Below are 14,779 nucleotides of genomic sequence, written 5' to 3' on the forward strand. Positions count from 1 at the left end.
AAGATACGTAAGCGTGCCAATTTTATAACAACATACAATAAACAACTGCACTTTAGGATCAGACAAGGAATATACACCAAGTATAAACTATAGGGTAAGACTGTCTAAGCGGTTTACTCGGGAGAAGCTTAAGAGGACACTGACCGTAACTAAACGAAAGGTACGTTATCAATTAGAAACAACGAAGTAAAGTCTATCTTATTTAGAGTTATATCTGAACTGTAGCACTCTATTGAAACAGATATTGTTTTCTATTATTTATACCTAGTATTGCATATAACAATCAACTTATCTCTACTGTCACAATAAACAACATTTATTATATAAAACATACAGAACCACATTTCCCACATGTCACTACACGTATTTGTGTACAATGAGAGTCCAGTATCGGGGAAAAGTTTGCGTTTTGATTATAATATAATATTATGAAACAACGTTAAGGTAGAAAATTAATCATTTCACAGGAAAATAAACTTGTCAAATCACAATTACTCAAACCACATGGTATATACCCACTGTCCGTTATATACGTGTGTGCATATAGTATTAATGGCCCAATTAAATCTAAGTTTAAATCGACCGACAATGAATTCTAATGTATGGTGCCATGATAGCCAGACTTCTGTCATCAAGTTTCAGTTTAAACTCTTGTGTATTTACGGCTTTTTAACAACGGTCGCCGTGGGGATATGTTTCACTGTAGGATTATACAGAACATAGCAAATGCGACATAGAGACAATCATATAAATCATATTCAATGTAAATCAACAAAGTCTTCAAAATCAGTAAATCACAATTCTGAATTTGTCAGGATGTAGTTTTGCATGTATTGAAACATAACTTTACCTATAGCGCACCGTGTATTGGGTACCGATCGTGTATATTGTGTTCTATGAACCATGTTTAACAGTGTCTATGGTCGGCCGTTAAGCTTATAGTTCTGCGACGAAGGAAGATAGATCAGAATGATTTTTCGTCACTGCGGTCTGCTGTCCCCTGCGATGATAGATGTCCGAGTCAGTTAAGAAAAACGTGCTCGCGTTTCGGGTGTAATCTATTTTGTTTCAAACCAGAAACGTTATCTATGACGATACGAACATTGTGTCTTTCTCAGGATCTACCAATAGTTATCTTTCTATCAACGAGATTATTGACTTTGAAAATTGAAAATCAGATTTAGAAAATTGAAGGCATTCCATCGGCTCTGTTGTCGTTGGCGGTAAAAGTCAAAGAAATTGAGGTCAAGGTCAGTGATGTTACCTAAGTTATATAGAAACTGAAAAAAAAACAACACCATATTTATCAGTGAAAATGCTAATTCAACAGTCATGAAAAACAAGAACGATATTTCGAAGGTCGAGACTTACTTGTATGGCGAATGTCGAAGAAACTGCTGGTTATGCGGAGAAGGCACGTCTGCAGATCAACAAATCCAGAGGGATGGTCACAGACATGAAACACAGTAACATTTTATTTTCGGGATTACAAGAGAATGGCGGGGAATATACAGAAGCCTTGGCTAGGCAATTTATCTGTAACGAACATTACATAGACGAAATCCTCTGCCTTTCGTCAATATTTTTTATTTAAATAAGTTACCATATTTGATATGAGTTTCCTGGGATTGATGCCTTACAGATTTTGCGGGGAGAAACGACCTAGATCAATATTCAAGGGCCCAAGTCGAATTTGTGAAACACTCAAATGACTTTGCATGTTCTAATGTTAAGCAATGTCGATCGCAGATCTAAGAGTGCTTAGTTGTTCCCTGGTGTACAGGATAATTGTTAATCACATGTTAAGCCAAATGTTCCTAACTTATATCGATAAAATTACACAATTTAGTTTGCAGTGAGAGACGATGGGAACAAAACGCGACATTCCTGCAATTAACATGTTGAGCAATTTTTCCTGGGAATGGAAAGAGATCACCAGCCCTCCTACCACATCTACACTACACCTGCTTGAGGAGGCTCAGCGATATCATTTACGTGTGAGTGACCTGACCACGAGGACCACCGAAGGCATCAAGAGCGTCAAACGGTACGTTGAAGAAATAAACGAGGAATTAAGCTCTATCACAAACCAGGCGAAGAGGTCAATGATAGAGAGCGTGCAGATCATGTCGGATCTCGTTAAAAAATTAGGTAAGAGCATCTCACACCGATATCAGTGACATTGTTTACGTGTGTGATAGATACGGTATAATTCTAGAATTTCCATTATTGAGACACGTGAACCTAACACGGATAAATAAAATCCTAGAATTTCCATTATTGTGACACGTGAACGTAACACAGAAACATAAAATCTTAAAATTTCTGTTAATTACATTATTTTACATGGAGACTTATTTTTCCTCCTTCATTTATGCATCACTCTATTCTGTTTTACTTTGTAGTTCCAACACACGTGACCAACACCAAGGACAGGTACGTCAAGCTGTACTCTATCTTACTTACCTGTAGTGAAAAATTCCAGATTATTTTATACATATTGTATACATGTCATTAGAAAATTCGGAAATCGATCCATGTTCTTTTCTTGCTGTATTTAGTTATGTAACAAATCAAACAAACCTCTTCAAGATATCAAAGAGTTTCAGTATGATTGAAAGTATAAGGAGGTTTTTATAAGCAACGACCTAACCGAACATGAAAGACAAACAAGCAAACTAAGAGACGAAGGAAAATCAGCCAAGGGTTCGGGGTATATTCGTATCGTGTAAACAGATCCGTATGACACAGACAAGATAAAATAAACGGGCTGGCAACACAAATAGCGTTAAGAGACATGATACACACAAGTGAATATCGCCTTTCAAAACGAATTTAATGAATGAAACTGCTGTTTCGTCCGTCAAGGACTTGTCAATGATGTTAAGGACCTATAGTTTGAAACATAGAAGGCAACAGAGGAAAATCCAGATTGGTAGAAAAATGTCAAAATCTAGATGGGATGGTGCACTAAGCCCACCATTGAATGAATTTTATGATAACTGAAATAAATCCAAGAATTTTTAGGTACTTGCCTTACAAAGCTGAATCTGTAATTGAAGAACATGACCTCTTTGAAATGATAAATCGAAAAATCGGCACGAAGAAGGCAGGCTATACTTGAAGTCAGAACTTCACGGAGTAGATGTAGATTACATAAGTTTGGTTCTTAATTTCCATAATTCATATTGGGGTGATGATTATTGACGGTGGTTCAGATATTTGTTTCTTGGGGCTCCTATGTGAGGATGGTGGTTCTATGAAATATAATTCTTTTATTCTATCAAGTACATAAGATAGTAACAATGTACTGTAGTCGATTTGGTTATGCTTTGTTTTCAACACTTGGTGCTCGAGAGTCTGTACCCAACTCCCCCCTCGTCCCTGTTTAGTACTGGCCCACTGCAGTGTATCCAGATGCCCGCCTTGACCAGTCGCTTGAAAAAGTTGTTTCTCCGTTCATAATTTTGGAATTTTCAGAGTCAATGATATTATATTATTCTTCATATTTACCACTATATTGTACTTCTTATTCATCAATATCCTGTTTATCCTATTTACCAATTTAGTGTACCTTATATTTAACATTATACTGTATCTGATATCTACCACTGTATTGTACTAAACTATTTTATTGTTTTCATATTAACCATTATATTTTACTTCATATTAATCATTATCTTTTACCTCAAATGTACCATTATATCGTACCAGATATATGGCACGATATTGTACTTTTCTCTTTGGCCGTCATGTCCTTACACCATGCTATATTGTTCCACATTGCTGTAACAGATCTTAACTTTTAGTTACAATACTGCTGTAGGACACATAATGCAAAAATTGCAAAAGAGCTGGAGAAGGTGTCGGAGGCGGTCGAGCAACAACAAAAACTAACCTCTCTCCTTGAAAGTGTCAATAATTTGTGTGGAAAAGTGCTATCAAATCGGGGGTTAGAAAATGATGACATCAAAGATTTACAAAGTTCAATCGATGACTATGGTAAAACTTTAGAAACCGAAAGACAAAAAAAGGTGAGACTGGAAAAAAGGAGGAAAGAAAAGGAGGAAGCAGCAGAAAAAGAAAAGAAACGTGAAGAGGAAGAAAAACGAAGAAAAGATCCTGACAACTGGAATCCTACAGTGTAAGACTTCGTTCAATATTTTGTAGTTTCCATTTTATGTTGATATTACGCACGTAAATTACCTTCCATAAACACCTTGAACACGCTCACTCTGCATTTGAATGTTTTTATCATGTTTATAAATGACGTTTTCTTAAACATATGTTTACTATGGTGAAATAGAACGTTTTGTCAAACACATGTTTACTACGTTTTGTGCATTTAAAAATGTAAGGATATATACTTATATATGAAAAAGAAAACGTTGTGTTGTATATATCTTTATTTCACCTGTCACTTGTTCCGAGGATGCTTCAATAATAATCCAATGACGTTATATAGACATTTTAGTATAATTGTATATAATCTTACCAAATCGTATAATGATATTCATCTACCTTTGTATAAACAACATGTGATTCATCTTGTTTTCTATAACTAGTTACCATGTTGGATGACCTAAATGTAAATACTTTGGACCAATACTGATTTCAATGATCCAGGTTTAAGGACGACGGATCTACAGCAGACAGATTCACTAACACCGACATACTGTGTGTGATATATGCCATGGAAGGGAAGCTTTCAAGACTCCTCGCTCCAATGTACCAACATGGAAGGAAAGATTAAAGTGTCAGAATGGCTAGATATGCGATATGAAGAACAGGCGTCATGTCCGATTTCGATAAGGAATGTCTCAGTAAAACTAGAGGTTATTATGGATATTTTTGATAGAAGATACAATAGTTTTAGATCCAGGCCTCATGTGACGATATTGCATAACAGATGTTTTTCATGTGATCTATTGGTTCCTGTTGGTGTTAAAATAACTAATTTATATGATTTTCGATTTGACCGATAAATTTGTAATGCTATTTTCTCATGCACTAATAAGGTTTCTGTATATCTTGACAAACAAGGCGCCTATGGAAGTGTACGTGCCATATTCGATTAACGGGAAAAACCGCGAGCCAGAGATCAAGATCTCAATCGACAATGGACCCTGGGCGTCCCCTGATATGCTCACCGAAAGGAAAAATAATGTTTTCCCGGTATGTTAATCGTCCCGTCCGGATATTCTTTATCTCTCATCTTCCAATATGTACTCTAAAGTTTGCACAAAAGACACACACGTGAATAGCACCTTTTGATAATAAAGGCAAAAAATTAATCAAATTACATGATACAGCTGCTTCGTCCTTCTAGGACTCTTCAGTAATGTTAAGGGCCTAAAGTCAGGCGACTGGGGGGAGGGTGGGGGATCCAAAGTGATCGAAAGAAAAATCAAAGCCTTAATGGAGATGTGCACTAGCCATAACATTCAATACATTTCTTAATTTTCATATTTCATATTGGGGGTGATAGTTATGGATGGTGTTTAGGATAATAATTTTAAAGGGGTGATATTTGAGGATGGTGGTTAGGATAATAATTTTAAAGGGGTGATATTTGAGGATGGTGGTTAGGATAATGGTTTAATGGGGTGTTTTTTGAGGATGCTGGTTAGGATAATGGTTTAAAGGGGTGATATTTGAGGATGGTGGTTAGGAAAATGGTTTAATGGGGTGTTTTTTGAGGATGGTGGTTAGGATAATAATTTTAAAGGGGTGATATTTGAGGATGCTGGTTAGGATAATGGTTTAAAGGGATGTTATTTGAGGATGGTGGCTAGGATAATAGTTTTAAAGGGGTGTTATTTGAGGATGCTGGTTAGGATAATGGTTTTAAAGGGCTGATATTTGAGGATGGTGGTTAGGATAATAGTTTTAAAGGGGTGTTATTTGAGGATGCTGGTTATGGATAATGGTTTTAAAGGGCTGATATTTGAGGATGCTGGTTAGGATAATGGTTTAAAGGGGTGTTATTTGAGGATGGTGGTTAGGATAATGGTTTTAAAGGGCTGATATTTGAGGATGCTGGTTAGGATAATGGTTTAAAGGGGTGATATTTGAGGATGGTGGTTAGGATAATAGTTTTAAAGGGGTGTTATTTGAGGATGGTGATTAGGATAATGGTTTTAAAGGGCTGATATTTGAGGATGCTGGTTAGGATAATGGTTTAAAGGGGTGTTATTTGAGGATGGTGGTTAGGATAATAGTTTTAAAGGGGTGTTATTTGAGGATGCTGGTTAGGATAATAGTTTAATGGGGTTATATTTGAGGATGGTGGTTAGGATAATAGTTTAAAGGGGTGATATTTGTTAATGGTGGTTAGGATAATAGTTTTAAAGGGGTGTTATTTGAGGATGGTGATTAGGATAATGGTTTTAAAGGGGTGATATTTGAGGATGGTGGTTAGGATAGCCTTTTTTTTAAGGGTGACATCTGAGGATGGTTTTCGTAATTCTGGTATTGATTGTGGTTATGACATTTAAAAGAAAATTCCTATTGAGAAATGATTGTGATAGAAATTCCATTGTATCATGGATGTCATGTGGATATCATATGCTCTGACCTAACAAGATTCGTATCACTGTAAGATGTTCCAGTATCAGTTAATAAATGGAAACATTATCAATATTCAATCAAACTCTTACATTTACAGAAAGGAGTCAGGTATATTGGTACTAAAGTTGGAGGAAGCTTCAAGTCAGTAAGAATAGTAGTAGTCGCTGTACACAAGGGAAAGAAGATAAAAGTCGACAAAAATGGTTCGACCTTCACGGAAGACTGTATGCAATTCCAGGTTCCTCCAGGGTTCGGGAATGACAATATCAAAATAGGCGTAAGTTACACGTTAATTTGGTTCGATTCAAGGGCCCATCCATAACTTCTAACATCAAAGCAAAGAAGTCTTGTATATTGGTACGTATTAATGCTATAAAGTAAACATGTATTTTGTCTACAGGTATCAAATGATAATGGAACAAATATGAGACAACAGAACAAGTTTCTTGGCGCTCAGGTACACATAGAACTCGATTGTGGGCAAAAAACAACGAAGGACATCAATGTCAAGATATCAGAAGATAAGAGTGAGTGAATTGTCTTTTCTTACAAAAATAATATGTATAAGATTATATGTTAATAAATTCGTTTTCACTTTAAAGCATAAAATATTCATTTTCGATAATTATTTTACGAAATGTTAATTGATTTAATTTTCTCTTATTTCTTCAATTCACAATAAAGAATTGAAAATAATTAATCTGCACCGAAAAAACTTTATTGAGTTTTAGGTTGATAGAAATGAGCGGTAGATGTAAAAGAATCAACCATTTATGTGATAGGTATATACAAATGTAATTGATATATTTCTTGTTAGAAAATCATAATCGATATACCTAAAGGGGAAATTGATTCATTCAATTCGCACCCATTATGCTATAATTAATATTTGAAGGATTTTGTTATCCAAATCAATCTCGTATTATCTACTGCTTTCATCTCATTTCTTTATAGTGTTGTCTCACTGTAAGGAACGGAAGGAGACTTGCAAGGCCCTGAACGAAGTGGTTACGTCTGGAAAGGATATGTCAAACATCCAATTGGATCTTTTTCTTGTGCACTTACAGAGAGATGGCGTGATCACCACTAAGGAAGCAAACGATAACAAAGTATTGAAATATATATTTTAATAGCTATATTTTCGTTAATATGTATTGTATTATTGTACCTAGCATAAATAAGACATTGAACAATTATAGAATTATGTTTATCACATAACTACCCTATTATCGGTGTATTAACACCATATACATAAATATTTCTTATAAGACATTTATAAAATGGCCTAGTGAAGCGGTGATTGACTGGAACATAGCTTCCTGGGGTCATTTAAATAGTGGCATGACATAGAGTTAGAATGATAACATTTTAGTTTTTACATCAGTTTGATATAATGCTGTTCTCTCAACGTGTTATAAATGTATCCAAGTTAAGTGATAAACAGAGTCTTGAATTTTGATTTTTATCTCGCTAAATGTTTTCATATTTTGACTGGTTTAACAAATTCATATGACTGGAAACCTGTACAAGATCCTCTATTTTTGTGAAGATTGCGTAAAAGACACGTAAAAGTCAAGCACTATCTAATGCAAATTTATTCAAAGTAAGTCAGAGAAGAGCTTACTATAGAATAAATTACACCAAGAAACTGTTTCATCACTTCCCTTACTTACGAGTGATACTGAGGGCCTACATTTTGAAACCCGACATACGGCTGAGGGATAACAAAAGTGATCAAATGTGAAAACCTAAAAATAGGAAGATGCATTTGCCCGTAAATACCATATATTTTGAAAATTGTGGAACAACGTCAAATACACGTGTATATTGTGAACAGTGCCATTCCGCAAATGAATTATAACGCGGCATGCAGGTTACAGCAAACATTGCGGACTTAAAGTCCACTTGTAGTTTGACAATTGCATAACCTGATAATGGAAACTATAATTTGAAAATTAATATAACCAAATTATTATGGAAAAAGGTATAATTTAATTTCATTTTTACCAGAATCTGTTGGATATGAAGAAAAGGACAAAACATCTGCTCGAGATGATTCTACAGCGACCATCGGCAGCTGAAAAGGTCTTGGTATGCTTAGACAAGTCAGGAAATAGTCACATAGCAAAACAGATTCGACAGCTGATTCCGAAAAAATCCGGCAATACAGCTGCAGATGGTAATGTTAAATACTGACACTGTATAAATATTTTATTTCCCTATTAATATCAAGTCACACTATCAACGATCAGATTACGGCATTCCATTGTAGACATCTATAAAACCCAGTCAGGGGAAACACTCAAGAGAAGGTCGTTATCAGTGTTACTCTATTGATGTACAGCTTCTCGAAAGAAGGTCGTTATCCTTGTTACTCTATTGATGTACAGTTCCACTAGAGAAGGTCGTTATCCTTGTTACTCTATTGATGTACAGTTCCACTAGAGAAGGTCGTTATCCTTGTTACTCTATTGATGTACAGTTCCACGAGAGAAGGTCGTTATCCTTGTTACTCTATTGATGTACAGTTCCACTAGATAAGGTCGTTATCGGTACAGCTACACAAGAGAAGGTCGTTATACTTGTTACTCTATTGATGTACAGTTCCACTAGAGAAGGTCGTTATCAGTGTTACTCTATTGATGTACAGTTCCACTAGAGAAGGTCGTTATCAGTGTTACTATATTAATGTACAGTTCCGCTGGAGGAGGTCCTATCCTTGTTACTCTATTGATGTACAGTTCCACTAGAGAAGGTCGTTATCCTTGTTACTCTATTGATGTACAGTTCCACTAGAGAAGGTCGTTATCCTTGTTACTCTATTGATGTACAGTTCCACTAGAGAAGGTCGTTATCCTTGTTACTCTATTGATGTACAGTTCCACTAGAGAAGGTCGTCGTTATCCTTGTTACTCTATTGATGTACAGTTCCACTAGAGAAGGTCGTTATCCTTGTTACTCTATTGATGTACAGTTCCACTAGAGAAGGTCGTTATCCTTGTTACTCTATTGATGTACAGTTCCACTAGAGAAGGTCGTTATCAGTGTTACTCTATTGATGTACAGTTCCACTAGAGAAGGTCGTTATCAGTGTTACTCTATTGATGAATAACAACATTATTGTATTACAATGTTATATGTAAGAAATAACATAGATTGCGATGCTTCCTTGGATGCCTGAGGTACATGATGGAAGCTAACTAGCACTGAATCACTACCTTAGACATAGATTGTACTTTCTCGTTGATGTTCCTGATATATACTCTAATTTCAAAGTAATTGTTCCGTATTATTTCTGATTAACTGATGTTTCAGTTTTACAATATATTTTACTATTGTTTGCTATAAACCCGTAAAATCGTATCTTGTTTATTGACTGGTATTGTATTAACAATTTCAACGTGGCTATGTCCATTTGTACTTCAATAATACCATTATTAGAAAAATGGCGTTCAGTATTGGTTTTCCGCGGGGATGATGGAACGTGGAAAGTGCTTGATCCAAAAGTGGCTAAAAAGCTTCAGAGAGAGCTAGGATGTGCCTTACCGGCGGGTAACAGACGTTTTGAGTAGGTGTTTCTCCTATTTATTAAGGATTCATTGAAATATTTGTATTAAACTTTATACTGTTATATTATCATTATTGATAAAAAATATGTCAGTCCTCCACTGTGCGTTTATGAGAACAATTGTGTTAGGTATATGAAGTTGTATATCTGGAGGATGTAGGATGTAATTTTTAATTTCCCAAGTTATTACAAACACTTGTCACAGACAAAACACCTGAATCATTTTAAAAGGAAATCCAAAGAATATACACTATCTACCAATGTCAAAGTTCCGGATTAATTGGTCTCTGCAATCTGTACAGGTTGATATCCCTGACTGTCTCTGATGACTCGACAGAGAAAGATATTGAAGAAATCGCCAATGAGTTCAGAAACCGGGAGATTGGTACGACCGTAACACTGGTCTGCAGGCATAAAGCAGACGACTATCAAGCCGAAAGCTTTGTGCACATCCTTTCATCAGAGGGAGCATCAAGGGAAATCACTCGACTGCAGGAACAAGGATACACCAGAGGCCCAATGGAATTGGCTGATTTTAATGTCATGGACGGGGAAACCGTCGAGTTGTATATGTCTGGTAATATCGGACTGGAGGACAAAGGTAGAAGGTTACAACAAGGAAAGGTAACGGATTTACTATACAAAGCCCATAAAGACGTTTGCAAACTGAACTTTAATATATACGTCGTCGACAAAACATCTCCAGGTCAAATGGATGACGACAGGTATCGAGGACTGCTTCATTACAGAGTCAGAGCTAGGGAACCTCTTAAGGAGAGGACTGACGCGGTCGAGGTAACCTGGGTAAAGGTGAGATTGTAAGGGGATTAAGAAAATGAGGTCGAAGTAATCATATCAGATGTGTGATGGTATGGCTGAATCAGCCGAGGTAATTATATCGGATGTATGATAAGGTTGAAGCAACCAAAGTTACCTTAGCAGGTGTGTGATGGTAGGACTGAGGCGACCGAGGTAACCGTAAGAGGTGTGCGTTGGTAGGGCTGAATCAGCAAAGGTAACCGTATCAGGTATGTATAACAGTGGTGACACAGTAGAAGTAACCTTTGAATGTTTATATAACAGTGGTGACACTGTAGAAATAACATTTAGATGTTTATATAACAGTGATGACACTGTACAAGTAACCTTTGAATGTTAATATAACAGTGATGACATAGTAGAAGTAACCTTTGGATGATTATATAACAGTGATGACACTGTAGAAGTAACCTTTGGATGTTTATATAACAGTGATGACACTGTAGAAGTAACCTTTGGATGTTTATATAACAGTGATGACACTGTAGAAGTAACCTTTGAATGTTTATATAACAGTGGAGACACAGTAGAAGTAACCTTTGGATGGTTATATCAGAGTGATGAAACATTAGAAGTAGATTAATATTCTGGATGAAGGTTACCTGTGATTAGTAAAATTGACAACAAAATCCTGATTCATGTATTGTTTTCTTATTTTCTTAATTTCTTAAACAAAGGTATGATATAAAAAAGCAATTAACAAATTTAATGTAAAAAATTGCTTTGTTACAAAATCCGATAAAATGGTTTGTTAAACGTGCATAATTGACCACAGAAAATCATGTTCACGTTTTCCCTATTATCATCAAATTTTATGATCTTAAACTATTTTACCTAAAGGAAACTGAGGTTAAGAATAACAAAAAAAGTTAAGCTTCTGAAAATAAAAGACAATAATTCTAATAAAAATCGCAAAAACTTCAAATTATATATGTCGTTGTTCTGGAAGATAAATCTAATATTCCCATATGTTTATTTTTAGGTGTCGAAGCGCTATTTAGCACACTTATCTATGAATGGAGACAGTAAGTATTTTTTTTCCAAATATCTTTCGAGAAATATTGAAATGTTGGGAAATAGTACTACAGTATTACTGTATATAGTGAGTATATGTTCCACCTTTTTTTCTTCTACATCACACATTGTGACCTGTGTAGATGTCTTATAGGTATTTACCTACTGTTATTTGTAAAAATTCTACAAAATAAGTTTTAGTTTTCGTGTATTGTACAGTGCAAGCGCTGGGCAAATTCGTCAGTTCAAAGATGGCTAACGGGCAGGAAATGCACCGTGTGTTTGTTACCATGGACACGCCGAAAACAGTGAAAGAAATAGAAGACCGTGTTGAGAGACAATGCAAGAATGACACAGATATCATCAAATACGAGACAACGCTGTTCATATGGGCAAATCAAAACAAAGACGAAAAAGACATACAGGTGACATCTCCGTATTATCAACCACGCATAAATTAAAACTATATCAGCAATCATAAATTCAGGAAATGATCATGGAAAACTTCACATTGGTACATTTAAATAAAACTCTGGAAGGGGAAGCAATCATCATGTTAATCCAGGTTCAACAATGTAATGTAAGGTTCTCAAAATTCAGATCGAGGTAATGAACAACTGAACAACCAGACACAGAAACAAACAGACCACAAACGTAATGAACAAGGAATCCGATTGTTTTTCAATGAGTTGATGGTGATCATAAAATTTCTCCTCTTGAAAGCAACATTATTCCTTTCAACTGTTGATATCATTCAGACCATCAAATATCAAAATACATTTCGACAAGTAAACACTTTAAACTTGGATGCAGGAATTTGCTATCTTAAACGAATATTAAAATATATAATAAAAATCCAATAATCACGTCTGTATTGACAACGTAACATTTATTTGTCTCTGGGAAGTAGTAATAACTGATTGTTTTATAGATTGAGAAGATTCTACATGCTGTTAAAAGTTACTCATGGTGTGACGAAGCCCGTCGGTTTGTCAGATTCTACACGAAATCAGGTAACAATCAGTTTGTTTTCATTGAATCTGGTCCTTTAGAGCACAGGGATGGGGCTCAAAACAGAAATGGAGGAAACACCTCAAGTGTGAAGGTTATTTATCGATATTTGTTCTTGTTTAATCCTGAGTGAATATGACTCAATGTTACATAACCGGAAGATCTGACCTCATCGGACAAACAAGGACACGTCCGACAAGTGAAATATAGATCTTTAAAATTCATTCATATTCTTCTGTTCAGAGGTGCGGGTGGGTTATGAGGGGTTGGCAATTGTGGGTAAATGCGTTCAATTCCATCTATTTTTTGTAGGTCTGTTCTCGGAGATGTCACTTCTGGCAATGTCAAAGCTGTTGGGGCCGGAATGGAAGGATTTGGCGGTCCTTCTGAAAATACCACAGGTGCAGATCGATTATATCAAGACCATGCAGCTCAGTGAACAAGACGCGAAGGGGAAAATGCTTGATAAGTTCCGCCTGACACACTACGCCATCGGCTTCGGCGAAAAACTTCCGGATGTATTCTTAAAGTCCCTTCAGCAGTGCAAGTGCAGTGACGAACTTCTGGCGTACGTGAAGTCGAAACTGAACTGACTTTTTTTACATATATTAAAAGACATTGCCCATTTTAATGATCTTGCTCTACTGAAAACGAGGGTTGTCATCGTCGGTGGAAAGATTACAAAACTGATTACGAAAATTAATTTAATTCACACAAACCCAGCCCCCCTCCCCCCTCCCCACACACACACACGTTCGGAGAAAGATTTCTAAATAAAGCATATAAAATACATTGAGTAATATTCATGTGTAAGAGATAGCATAAACATGCAATGCAAGCAATTTAACAAGAATACTTAATACATTTTAATATACTTTCGTCTAATTTCAATATATGATGGACATTGTAAGATGAAATGGGACTCGTCTTCAGTTTCATTTCACTTCATATATTCTACGTGTCCTCTCAATGTTGTGATAGCGACCATTTTCAAATATTTAACTGGTGTGAAAGCAATCTAATACTAACTATACATTTTACATACATCCTCAATAGGCTTCAGTAAGGAAAGTAATACGGCAGACAAAAATGGTCAATTAGATGTTTATATAGGTCATCTGGAGCAGCATTAATATGCCTTGCTCTTATGCCTCAGTATAACAATATTTAAATATTTGTTCTATTATTCTGTACATATTATTATTTATACATTTAATGTTCCAAATGTATGATGAACCTAATATATCAATTTCTTGTGTGATTTTGTATATCTACTTATATTTCATAGTAATCTATTTATACACCGTCGCTGTCTACCAAGATCTTATTATTCAAAATCAGAACCTATATTATTTTGACACCAAGCAATCGTATACAAAACCCAGAATGAAGTTTCTCTATATCTGGTACGTTGTGAAAGCCCCATATCTCGTTTCCATATTCTAGTATGCTATTGACATATGTATCAAACACAATTAATTTACTTTTAATTGCGAATAAAAAGCGTGGATAGCAACATGTTTCTGAGTTACGTTGAATTAATTAACTATAGCGATTTATTGGTTGTCCACTTTTCTGCATCTCTTATATTCCCACTATTTCGAAAAATGATAATCTTAGTTTTGGAGGCATCAAATTTTAACTTCCATTCTAAGTTGTATACACACAATGAATATTTAAAGTTTCTGCAATGCTTCTGGTTTCTCTGCAACAAAAGTGTTTTCTTCAGTGTCCAGACTGCAGTTTATTGATATGTTTGAACAAAACAAAAACGGCCTTGTTAGGGTCACCAATGTT

The 14,779-nt window shown here is 35.5% G+C and overlaps 1 protein-coding gene across 1 annotated transcript; it reads left to right on the top strand.

Annotated features, from left to right (window-relative positions):
• The first annotated feature begins 1,865 nt into the window (after positions 1-1,865).
• LOC132554269 (uncharacterized) lies at positions 1,866-13,575 on the top strand. The gene is given in 15 exon segments (XM_060218576.1): positions 1,866-2,176; positions 3,827-4,144; positions 4,627-4,699; positions 4,701-4,835; positions 5,044-5,175; positions 6,668-6,847; positions 6,971-7,097; positions 7,525-7,679; positions 8,581-8,749; positions 10,012-10,138; positions 10,441-10,948; positions 11,940-11,982; positions 12,191-12,396; positions 12,903-12,984; positions 13,295-13,575. Coding segments are annotated over 15 exon segments (2,847 nt in total).
• The last annotated feature ends 1,204 nt before the right edge of the window (positions 13,576-14,779 follow it).

The sequence above is a fragment of the Ylistrum balloti genome, unplaced genomic scaffold, assembly GCF_031769215.1.
Source record: "Ylistrum balloti isolate Yb309-2 unplaced genomic scaffold, AGI_CSIRO_Ybal_v1 Utg370388, whole genome shotgun sequence".
NCBI lineage: Eukaryota > Metazoa > Mollusca > Bivalvia > Pectinida > Pectinidae > Ylistrum > Ylistrum balloti.